General features: G+C 29.7%; 1 protein-coding gene across 1 annotated transcript in view; it reads left to right on the top strand.

Moving 5' to 3' along the window:
- The window catches only part of LOC135125116 (aryl hydrocarbon receptor protein 1), a 156,628-nt gene that overhangs the window by 55,940 nt on the left and 87,885 nt on the right, over positions 1–12,803 (top strand). Inside the window, exon 2 of the mRNA XM_064050467.1 lies at positions 2,941–3,131. Coding sequence (XP_063906537.1) covers positions 2,941–3,131 — 191 coding nt within the window. The remainder of the gene's footprint in view (positions 1–2,940; positions 3,132–12,803) is intronic.

The following is a 12,803-nucleotide window of genomic DNA, read 5'->3' as shown; positions in this document are numbered from 1 at the left end:
TAAATCGCTATATTTTGGGAATCAGAACGTTTAAAACTACATCGCAGAAATTTTCCAAGGATTTTTAGACAACTTTTTCAAAACCCCAACGACCTTTTTGGAAAATTTTGAAATTTTTCGGATACTTTCGTTCCTTAACTAAAGACATTTGCTTGTGTACTTTATACTTTTGACACCCAGAAGTTACTTTCGGCTGCATTTCTTTGATAATTACTATAATTTTTCCGAAATCCACGGCTGGAATATTGTAAAATTTTGCATTTCGAAAAAAATTGGTTTTGAAATCAAATAGTTTTAAACTCTTGCCCCAGAACACTACAAACGCTATATTTTTAGAATCAGCAGGTCGAAATCTACATTCTAGAATTTTTTGTTGATTTTTAGCCAACTTTTTCAAAACCTAGTTTTTCGGTAGGAACTCTTTTGAAAATTTCGGAATTTTTCGACCAGTTTCGATATGTATTGTGATTAAAGACATTTTCTTGTATGTTTCAACCTCCAAAAGTTACTTTCCGTCCCATTTCTCTAATAACCCTTACCATTTTTCCAAAATCTCCCCTCGAAATATCTATGATAGTTTTTTGATTTTTTTTTAATTTCATTTTAAAACGAATATTTCTAAAATCTTGGGACGGAACGATTAAATCGCTATATTTTGGGATTCAGAACGTTTAAATCTACATCGCAGAATTTTTCGAAGTATATTTAGTCAACTTTTTCAAAACCCCAACGACCTTTTTTGAAAATTTTGAAATTTTTCGGATACTTTCGAAACTTAACTAAAGACATATTCTTGTGTACTTTATACTTTTGACCTCCAGAATTTACTTTTGGCTGCATTTCTTTGATAATTCCTATAATTTTTCCAAAATCCACGGCTGGAATGTTGTAAAATTTTGGATTTTGAAAAGAATTGGTTTTCAAAGCAAATAGTTCTAAATTGTTGTCCCAGGACCCTACAAACGCTATATTTCTAGAATCAGCAGGTCAAAATCTAAATCCTAGAATTTTCAAAATTAAATTTTATCATTTCCTTAAGTTTTTGCCTAAATAATCTTCGACAATATTTTACTGCTTTTATATTAACTATATAATGTTAACATAGATTTATATATCATCTCCTTCAAAAAATTGGTGACGTCTGCTCAAATTTATTGTGAAATAAAAAGACACAATATGTGAGATCAGTCAAGTATACCAAAGACAATTTATTACAACTAGAGGTAAAATAATTAGAGAATAACAATAAGAAATGATGCGCAGATCAGCTGATTACAGACGCGTGCGTCTTTCGGGTTTCGTTAACAGTTTATTTTGTTGTTATTAGTTTATTTTGACTGTAGTTTCTGTTTAAATTGTTTTTATGTTTAAACTGGTTTATGTTTTCAGCCTGAATTAGGCGTTGTTTACTTTTTGTTCAAAATCAACCAATAAAAAATCGAAACCATTTTTATAATTATTTTTGCCAAAATAATCCATTTAAAAGTAATGGAGTAAATTAGTGTATGTTGTTCTCAAATTATTTCACCTCTATCTAGAATTTGGTGCGAACTTTGTAGAAATTAAGGTCCATAGTATGTAATTTAATTTTAATAATAATAAAAATGTCGACACAGGATTATATCACAGATGATTTCAAATGTTACAACATAAAGCTAAAATGAACACACCAATTTTGGTTAGCGTTTACCACTTATTCGATAATCTTAAAGTCCAGTTCGACATGTAACAGACAACCGGAAACGGAGACCGACATTTTCATGAAACTGAAATTAAACACTCGTCAAAATGACCCTATTTTATCACGCTTTTATTAGCTTGGGTTGTATCTATGTATGTATGTAACGGAATCTTTGAGCTTAATTTTCATCGGTTTCTAAAAGTCTGATCATCTTGAAACTTTGCACACGTCTCAAGGATCGATGACAATGCAATAATTTGATAACAGTTTCCCATTATCCGTATTAGGACCGCCAGGATCCTCGATCCTACGGAGAACACTGAGTGGTTCTTTCTAGAAAAATCTAAATAAGTAATTAATTCCCCAATTTATGAATTTGTCGCAGACTAAAAAATGAAAAATAAATAATAGTTTAAAAAACTAAAAAAACACGCTTTTATTGCTAATCGAACTAAAAACTAGAAAATAATTTTTAATGACAGAGTTTAATATTACAGTAGTAGAAGATCAAACAATCAATCATAATAAATCACCTCAAATTAAAATTATAATAAAATTTAAGTTATTAACAGAATAATTCAATTCAGAGTAAAAAGCGTGGGGTGCATTTTACTGCGGTTCATAACTATCCTCTCATAGATAGTTGCCAATAGAATGATTGTAATATTTAAAATATCAAGCACCCCACGCTTTTTACTCTGAATTGAATTATTCTGTTAATAACTTAAATTTTATTATAATTTTAATTTGAGGTGATTTATTATGATTGATTGTTTGATCTTCTACTACTGTAATATTAAACTCTGTCATTAAAAATTATTTTCTAGTTTTTAGTTCGATTAGCAATAAAAGCGTGTTTTTTTAGTTTTTTAAACTATTATTTATTACGCTCGAAAAGTACACACCCCTGCATGCAGCGGATAATAGTCAAGTATCAGAGGGACATTTTCCCAAGATTTACCCGATTATTTCTCTATACAAGCGTCAAATTTTCGTTAGGTAGTCAACCAACTAGTACAAAAACAAAAACTGACCGAAACTGTTTTCTCCTGCTTCTTAATAACAGTCATCAGGCTCGGACGTACGGTTCTATCCATCGTGGCACTAATTACAGACTTGTCCTCTTCGTACCACGTCGTTTTTCCCTCCTCAACAATGAGCAATTGTCGACAATTTGTCGGCATATGTCATTCCTGGAAGAGTTGCGTATGCTGGCGGCACTTGACGGAAAAAAATGAGATTTTCTCTTTGTGTTTTAGTTTGAAGCCGACGCCCAAAGACGGGGTGACCAAGAGTAATCCGAGCAAACGGCATCGGGAGAGGCTCAACGCCGAATTGGACACTCTCGCCAGTCTTCTGCCCTTCGAGCAAAACATCCTCTCCAAGCTGGACAGGCTTTCGATTTTGAGGCTTTCTGTGAGCTACCTACGCACCAAGAGCTACTTTCAAGGTATTTTTTTTTAGCTGGGTTGCGGATGTGGGCATGAACGTGGGGTCGGTTTGTATTATGGGCGAACATTTGTCTTTTGGAGTAATGAACGAGCATTTGTTACACTTCAACTACTAATGTTCTCGAATTTACATTCAATTTAATTCCATTTCAATCAGTGTAACTTATTAGGTCATTTGTGGATAAATAGTTTCAACGAGTACTCAAGAAATTAAATAGGAAATTGATTCCTAGCACCAAATATCCATTACAGTTAAATTTTGAATCAAATTATGCCACATTAATTTAGCAGGAAATCATAAATAAATTTTACGTCTTACTGGTTTATTGTTGGCCTATAATGGTCTAAATTTGAGGTAAGTTAATCACTAAATAATACCCTAGGGCATTAGGAGTGGTTGCCATAGTAACGTCAACAGATAACGCGATCGGCCAACTATTATTTACTGTTTCGCTGGTTGCACAGATACCGCGACAGCGCTTTAAAACATAACTTATTTTTTTAAATATTACTTATTTCAACAATTTGCAATGAATGCAACCAATAAAAGAATTTTGTAAACTGTTGTTCTCGAAAGGGCATAAACTACGTCATAATACCCTTGATACATAAATAACTATTATTGTTCCCTAATAAACACCATATTTGAAGAATCGAAAATTTGAAAAATCGTGAAATTGAAATAGGCCAAGATCGAAATCGAAAGTTAATAATTGAAACATTTTAATTTAAAAAAATCTAAAATTTCAAAATTGAATATTTGAAAAATTGAGCAACTAAATAAAACAAATAAATTGAAAATTAAGATATCGATAAATTAAAAATCGAGAGATCGGAACATCAAAAAATCGGAAAATTCGACTTTGTTTTTTTGGTTTTTTGATTTCTCAGTTATCCTGTTTATTAATTTCTCAAATTTTGAATATTTCTTTCAGTTTTGGGATTTTTCAATATTTCAATCTTCGACTTTTCGATTTTTGGACATTTTTGTTTTTTAAACTTTCAATTTTTCAATTTTTCAACTTTTCGATGTTTTAATTTTTCAGTTTTTAAAATTCTGGAATCTTTCGGTTTTTCGGTTTTGGCCTATTTATATTTCGAAACATCGAAAAATTGGAAAATCGGAAAATAAAAAATAAATTGAAAAATCGAAAATTTAAAAATCCCAAAAATTGAGAAATTGAAATATAGAAGAACTCTCGATGTCTCAGTTTTTGAGTTTTTCCATGTTTCCATTTTTGGATTTCTCGGTTTTTCCATTTATTTCTTTTGGGCTTTCCAATTTTTCGATTTTCCAATTATTCGATGTTTCGATTTTTCAGATGTCCGATTAGTTTTAGATTTTCGAATTTTTATTTTTTGGTTTTTTGGTGTTTGGATTTCTCGATTTTTCAATTTTGCAATATTTTGATTGTTCAATGTTTTAAATTTTAGACTTTTCGATTTCTCCATTTTTTGATTTTTTAATTCTTCAGTATTTCTATTTTTCAAATTTTGAGTTTTCTCATTTCTCAATTAATCTTTTTTTGATTTTCCCATTTCTCGACTTCTCAAACTTTGGATTTCTCAATTTCGACTTTGCTGTTTTCGTTTGTCGATTCCTCAAATATCCAGTTCTTTAATTTCTCAATTTTTGGATATTTCTTTCAGTTTTGGGATTTTTCAATATTTCAATTCTTCGAATTTTCGATTTTTCGATTTTTTTTGTATTTTCAGTTTTTCGTTTTTTGAACTTTCGATTTTTCAATTTTTTGACTTTTTCGTATTTCGACTTCCCAATTTTTCAGCTTTACGATGTTTTTTTAATTTTTCAGTTTTTAAAATTCTAGATCTTTCGGTTTTTCGCTTTTGGCCTATTTCGAAACATCGAAAAATTGGAAAATCGGAAAATTAAAAAATAAATTGGAAAAACGACAATTTAAAAATTCCGAAAATTGAGAAATTGAAATATAAAAGAACTCTCGATGTCTCAGTTTTTGAGTTTTTCCATGTTTCCATTTTTGGATTTTTCGGTTTTTCCATTTGGGCTTTCCAATGTTTCGATTTTCCAATTATTCGATGTTTCGATTTTTCCGACATCAAAAAATCGGAAAATTCAAGAATTCAAAAATCTAAAATGTAAAAGTCGAAAAATCGAAAACCGGAAAAATACAAAATATACAATTTAAAAAATGGAAAAATTGAAAAAAAGGAAAATTGAAGAATCGAAAATCGGAAAAATCGAGAAAGCTGAAATAACGAAAAACTGGAATATGGAAAAATTGAGAAATTGAAATAGTCCAAAGTCGAAAAATTGGAAAGTTAAGAATTGAAAATTTTCAAACTAAAAAGAATTCGAAAATATGAAAAATCAAAAAATCGAAAAATTGAAAAATTAAAAAAGTAAAAACTCGAGAAATCGAAGTCGAAAAATTAAAGGATCGAAATATTGAAAAATCCCAGAACTGACATCGAAAAATACAAATATGGAAGAAAAATTGAAAAATTGAAAATTTGAAAAATCCCAAAACTGGAACAGCGAAAATTTTAAAAATCGATAAACCGCGATGTCAATAAATCGGAATATTAAAAAAATTGTAAAATCGAAAAACGTAAAATTACAAAACCAAAAATTTAAAATATCCAAAAATTGCAAAATAGAGATATCGAAGGATTGTTGAAAGCTCGAAAAATCGAGAAATCGAAAATCCAAAATTTAAAAATCGAAAAATTAAGAAATCGAAATGGGTCAAAATCAAAATTGAAAGTTAAGAATTGAAAATTTTCAATTTAAAAAAAATCGAAAAATCTACAACCGAGAGGTCGAAAGATGGAGAACTTAATAATTGAAAAATCGAAACAAAAAAATCGAAAAATTAGTAAATCTAAAATTTGAAAAATTAAACAATTAAATTGAAAAAAAAAATTGGAAACCCGAAAAATCCAAAATCTAAAATTTAAGAAATCGAAAAATTGAAAAAAAGGAAAATTGAAGAATCGAAAATAGGAAAAATCGTGAAACTGAAACATTCCAAAAGTGAAATGACGAAAAATTGGGGAAGTGAAAAATTGAAAAATCGAAATACGCCAAGATGAAATCGAAAATTAAGAATTGAAAAATTTGAAATTAAAAAAAAATCGAAAAATCTAAAACCGAGAAGTTATCTTTCGACTTCTCGGTTTTAGAAATTGAAATAGTCAAAAGTCGAAAAATTGGAAAGTTAAGAACTGAAAAATTTCAAACCAAAAAAAATCGAAAATCTGGGAAATTAAAATATCGAAAAATCGAAGAAGTAAAGAATCGAGAAATCGAAGTCGAAAAATTAAAGTTCGAAATATTGAAAAATCCCAGAACTGACATCGAAAAATACAAAAATGGAAGAAAAATTGAAGAATTGAAAAATTGAAAAATCCCAAAACTGGCACAGCGAAAATTGTAAAATCGAAAAACGTAAAATTCAAAAACCAAAAATTTAAAAATTCGAAAAATTGAAAAATAGAAATATCGAAGAATTGAAAGCTCGAAAAATCTAGAAATCGAGAAATCTGTAATGAAAAAAATTGGAAAATACCGAAAAATTGAAAATAGAGAAATGGGAAGATAAAGAATCGAAAACTTCATAAATTTTAAATTTAAAAGTCGAAAAATCGAAAACCAAAGGAATCCAAAATATAAATTTTAAAAAAAGGAAAATAATTGAAGAATCGAAAATCGGAAAAATCGAGAAACTGAAACATTCCAAAGCTGAAATCACGAAAAATTGGAATATCGAAAAATTGAGAAATTGAATTACTTTGTCCAAAATCGAAAAATTGGAATGTTAAGAACTGAAAAATTTCGAATTAAAAAAAATCGAAAATTTGAAAAATCCAAAAATCTACAACCAAGAAGTCGAAAAATTGAAAGATCTACAAAACGAAATATCCATAAACTAAACAATCCAACATTTAAAAATTCGAAAAATTGAAACATAAAAAATCGAAAAATTGATACCTACTAAACTAAAATTTAAAAATCAAAAAATTGAAAAATCGAACAAGTAAAAAATCGAGAAATCGAAAAGTCAAAAAATTAAAGGATTAAAATACTGGAAAAATCCCAAAACTGACATATCGAAAAACTAAAAATTTGAAGAATTGAATAATTGAAAAATTCCAAAAATCGAAATATCGATAAATTGCAAAATCGAAAAACCAAAAATTTAATAAGTCGAAAAATTGAAAAATAGAAATATCCAAGAACTAAAAAGTCGAAAACTCTAGAAATCGACTTTTACAGTTATAAATCGAAAAAACGAAAAACCCAGAAATCGAAAATCCAAAATTTAAAAAATCGAAAAATTGAAAAATCAAAAAATTAAGACATCGAAATAGGCCAAAATTGAAATCGAACATTGAGAATTGAAAAATTTGAATCTAAAAAAATTGAAAAATCTAAAACCGAGAAGTCTAAAGATGGAGAAATCGAAAACTTAATAATTCAAAAATTTGAAAAATCAAAAAACTGGAAAATCAAAATAGACCGAGATCGAAATCGAAAGTTAAGAATTGAAAATTTTGAATTCAAATAAATCAAAAAATCTAAAACCGAAAAGTCGAAAGATGGAGAAATCGAAACATCAAAAAAATGGAAAAATTAACTAAATAAAACAAATAAATTGAAAAATTAAGATACCGAAACATTGAAAATCGAGAAATCGGATCATCAAAAAATCAAAACATTTATGCATTCAAAAAAATAAAATCTAAAAGTCGAAAAATCGAAAACCAGAGAAATCCAAAATCTGAAATTTAAAAAATCGAAAACTTGAAAAAAAGGAAAATTTAGGAATCGAAAATCGGAAAAATTGAGCAATTGAAACATTCCAAAGCTGAAATGACGAAAAATTGGAAAATCGTAAAATTGAGAAATCGAAATAATCCAAAATCGAAAAATTGAAAAGTTAAAAATGGAAAAATTTCAAATTAAAAAAAAAACGATGATCTGAAAAATCAAAAAATGTACGACAAGGAAGTCGAAAAATCGAAAGATCTACAAAACGCAACTGAAAAATCGAACATTAAATATTTGAAAAATTGAAAATTCGAAAAATTGAAACATCAAAAAATCGAAAAATTGATACCTACATCTAAAATTTAAAAGTCGAAAAAGTAAAAAATCAAGAATCGAAAAATTGAAAAATGGAAGAAAAACTGAAGAATTGAAATGTCGAAAAATCCCAAAACTGGAACAGCGAAAATCTTAAAATTGGAAACATTGAAAAATAGAAATATCGAAGGACTGAAAACTTGAAAAATCTAGAAATCGAACAATCTGAAATTTAAAAAATTGAAAAAAACCGAAAAATTGAAATTAGACAAATCATAGAATAAAAAAATTACAATTACAAGTCGAAAAATCGAAAAACCGAGGAATCCAAAATCTAAACTTTAAAAAATCGAAAAATTGAACAAAAGGAAAATTGAAAAATGGAAAATCGGACAAATCGAGAAATTGAAACATTCCAAAGCTAAAATGACAAAAAATTGGAATATCGAAAAATTGAGAAATGGAAATAATCGAAAATCGAAAAATCGGAAATTAAGAATTAAAAATTTTCAAATTAAAAAAAATGTAAGATCTGAAAAATCAAAAAATGTACAATCAAGCAGTCAAAAAATCGAAAGATCTACAAATCGAAAGATCTACAAAACGAAATATCCATAAACTGAAAAATCGAACACATAAAAATTCGATAAATTGAAATATCCAGAAATCCAAAATTTAAAATTTAAAAAATCAAAAAATTGAATAAAAGGAAAATTGAGGGATCGAAAATCAGTAAGAACCTTAAAACAAATTTCAAAAGCAGATTTCATGATGAATGTGAATTTAATATGCAGGGTGTTTTTGAAATACATGCACAAAAAAAATGAGCTGTAATAAACCCAAGAGATCTGAAAGATTTTCTTCCAATGTTAAAATAAATTGCGCGGATAATAATCGACCCCTATACAGACTTTTTCAACACCACTAATGAATCACCAGGTGTATACATAATACCATCGATGGACAAAAAAAAACTGAGACATATCATTTTATGACATGTCGTTTCTAGGTAAAGTTTTCATTCTGATTGACTTTTTGAAGAACAATTTACAATGCTAAAATTTACAGTGTCTCGGTTTTTTTCCACCGATGGTAAGTACGCACTTAATGTAATTTATCATAATAGTAATAATTATTACTACATACAATAAAAAGTGTTGAACTTAAAAATGACCCAAATATGTTCGTAGTACCATTTAAGTATTATTTAAAAAATATGGAAAGCAACAGCAACGAACAATTTTTGCAAGGTCGGTTTAATTAAAAAAAACGAATCTCTATATAATTATAATTACACTATAGTTTATTTTAATTTTTTTTATCCCATATCTTCTTCCTTTCACATTCTATTCCAACCCGTCCTTCGACCACAAACAATTTCGTAAATATTTTATTAGAAACAAATAACTCGCCGTAATTGTACACGATACATAAAACCAAACACAACTCTATTTGATTTATGCAAACCCAACATCCACAATCACCACAGTTCCGACTGAACTGCCAGCAAAATAATTAGGTATTATACCTACACATGAGTTTTTCTACAGCCAACCATAATTAGCTAATTACACCTATATCATTTACGTACGAGCAGACATGGAGGAATGGGTTTTTTAAAATAAGGGCGAAGTGCACGTTACCGGCCAACTGACGTTGGGCAGCTGTCTGTCAGAGGCGGCACTCTGATTGGGGTAGCGCTCATTTATCTCCCAAGACAACCCTAATTATTTTTGGCGTTTTTCCCGTTGGTTCGGCCAAATTACCACCCACGCGATCATCGATTACTGATAAGGGTAATCTGTGAAGGATGATCTCGTTGTGGTCGGGTAATGATGGATAGGAGACCATGAACTGGGCTAGGTGGAAGAACGCCACATGGGTTTATTCGGATGGGTAATTTTCGGTAGGCGCCACCGTGACTGGAAAGTGTAGGTTGTGGAATGATAAATGGTTGTGAATTTCGTAGTTTTGGAAATGATTTATGCAATTTTTTGGGAAATATTTGGAATATGAGATTTCTAGGTTTAATGCTTTTTGTGAAAAATGTAAGCACTTCAAAACTTTTTTATATTTGTAATTATGATACAATTTGGAGTCATTTGACACATTTTTTTTATGCTTATTTGCTTTTGGTCAATTTTATGCATATTAAAACTTATATGCTTATGTAATGCTTTTTTCGACGAATATGAGTTTTAATGCATATTTTGTTCAAATGCCGGCCTTGTCGGGATGACAAATACTTGTTAGTTGGGCGTGTCGTATCGTATGCATTTTACCGGGACTTGACCATTGAAGTACACTTACTCAAGACCCTTTCTGTGAATAGGTTCCGGTCGTTTGGGTAATAAAATTTTATTATAGGATTGGAAAAATACTCCATAGATTTTATGACTTTAAATCCTTACTTCTTTGATAATGAATTAAAGCTTTTAACCAGATGTTCTTTTTCGGCATTTTGCGGCAAGACCGTTGAAGATTTTCTAGAAAAAAGGATTATTGTACCCAACTACCTACCTTAAAATTTTTCTAATGGAAACTTTTAAGTAAATGAACCGTTTATTTCACAACCATCAGTCTATCGCATCTGTCGTAGTATACAGTGTTATACGTGGTTCTCCCTTGTTACATGTTGAGTTCTTTTTCGTAATATTACTAATATTTTAAAAGAATGCCGAAAGTAAAATCGACGCCGGATGAGTGGATAAGGGATTTTCCAGAATTAAAATTAGAAAACAACAAAATATTCTGCAGAGCTTGTGTGAAAACCGTAAGCCCACTAATTTTTTTTTATCTATTTTCCTTTGTTAATCCTGCATATGTACGTTGTTTTAGATTCAAAGTGATAAAAAATATAACGTGACGCAACATGTCAGAACGACTATTCATGTAGAAAAGAAGAAAATGTTTGAAGTTTCTAAAATTAAACATACATGAATCTGTTGCATCTACTTCCACAAAAGATGAGCAGTTTCAGTTTAATTTCGATTTATGTAAAATGATGATCCAGTCCAATATACCTTTAAAAAAATTGGAGAAAGGCCTTCTTCAAGAATTCCATGAAAAACACTGCAATCGACATATTCCGGTTGAAAGTACTCTCCGAAAAAATTATGTAGGCCCAGTGTTTCAGCAAGTTTACAACGAAATTAAACATCGCATTGGAGATAATTATTTATGGTTCGCTGTCGATGAAACAACCGATAGTTGTGGAAGATACGTGGCAAGTTTAATTGTTGGAATCTTAAATGAAAATTTTCCTAGTCGAGGGTATGTAGTAAGTTTGAAAATGTTAGATAAAACAAATGGCAATACGATTACCAGATTTGTAAATGACAGTCCTACGTCACTATTTTTGCCAATAAAATTTTATTGATGATCTCGGATGCAGCTCGTTATATGTTGAAAGCAGGGAATAATCTAAAAATATTGTACCCCAATTTAATTCACTCTACTTGCATTGCCCACGGTTTAAACAGAGTGGCTGAAGAAATACGTTTGCAGTTTCCTACTGTTTATAAATTAGTGGTAAATGGTAAAAAGATTTTTGTTAAAGCCCCACTAAGAGTGCAACATTTTAAGGAAAAATTTCCAAACATACCATTGCCCCCAGAGCCGATTATAACGAGGTGGGGAACATGGTTACAGGCCACATTTTATTATGACAAATATATCAAAGAATTTGAGGAAGTAGTTGCGGAGTTTAGCGAAGATTCTTCTCAATCGATTAAAGATTGCATACATATTTTGGAAAACAAAGATCTGCGACAAGATCTAGCTTTTCTAAGAAGCAATTATCAATTCGTATGTGAGGTAATAGAAAAGTTAGAAAAACCCAACATGTTGTTGGTAGATGCCATAAACTTAGTGAAAGAATTTAAACAACAAGCAAACGCAGTAAGGGGTGATATTGGTACAATCACACGCAAATGTTTTGAGTCTATGGGCGGATCGTTTTTGCCTGCCCTTACCGAAGAAGGCGGTCCAAATCGTTCAAGGGCAGAATTTGTAGGTAGGCTCAAACTACAACGAAATTCACATTTTACCCTATAAAATTTTATTGACAATTACGGGACGGACAGTAGTTATATATACATTTGGTAAGAAATATTTATGGCTCACACCAGTTCTCTCGAATTTGTCGGAGAAGATTTAGCAGGTAGTTGTTCCCATAAAATAATCGTCACTTTCGTTCGTGAGTAACGATGGTCCGGACATGAATTATTTTGCTTTCTAACATCTTTCGACCAATTGTTCCGTATAAAAAATTTCATCACTTTTTCAAATAAAATACTCTTAAAAAAACGATATTGTCGTTGAGTGACATGTAACTGGCATAATAATAAAAACGTGCCATTTTTGTTAACTGATATTTTTTTCATAAATGTCGCAAAATTATTAAATTTGTCTAATCATCCCCACCAATAATGTGATGACGTCACTTCAAATTTATGCTTAGTAAATGGGTTTATAAATTGTATACAGTAACCTAGTCCTACACATGTAGTTTATGACTCCGTGTTGAGTTTTTATCCAAATCGTCTAGATTTTTGGAAAAAAAATCAAAATTATAAAACAATATTTTGCAATTTAATTTTGA

Source organism: Zophobas morio, unplaced genomic scaffold, assembly GCF_036711695.1.
Source record: "Zophobas morio isolate AGI-343-1 ecotype UQ-CSIRO unplaced genomic scaffold, CSIRO_AGI_Zmor_V1 ptg000008l, whole genome shotgun sequence".
NCBI classification, from domain to species: domain Eukaryota; kingdom Metazoa; phylum Arthropoda; class Insecta; order Coleoptera; family Tenebrionidae; genus Zophobas; species Zophobas morio.
The sequence above is the reverse complement of the archived record's forward strand: the minus strand, read 5'-3'. Positions and strand labels throughout refer to the sequence as shown.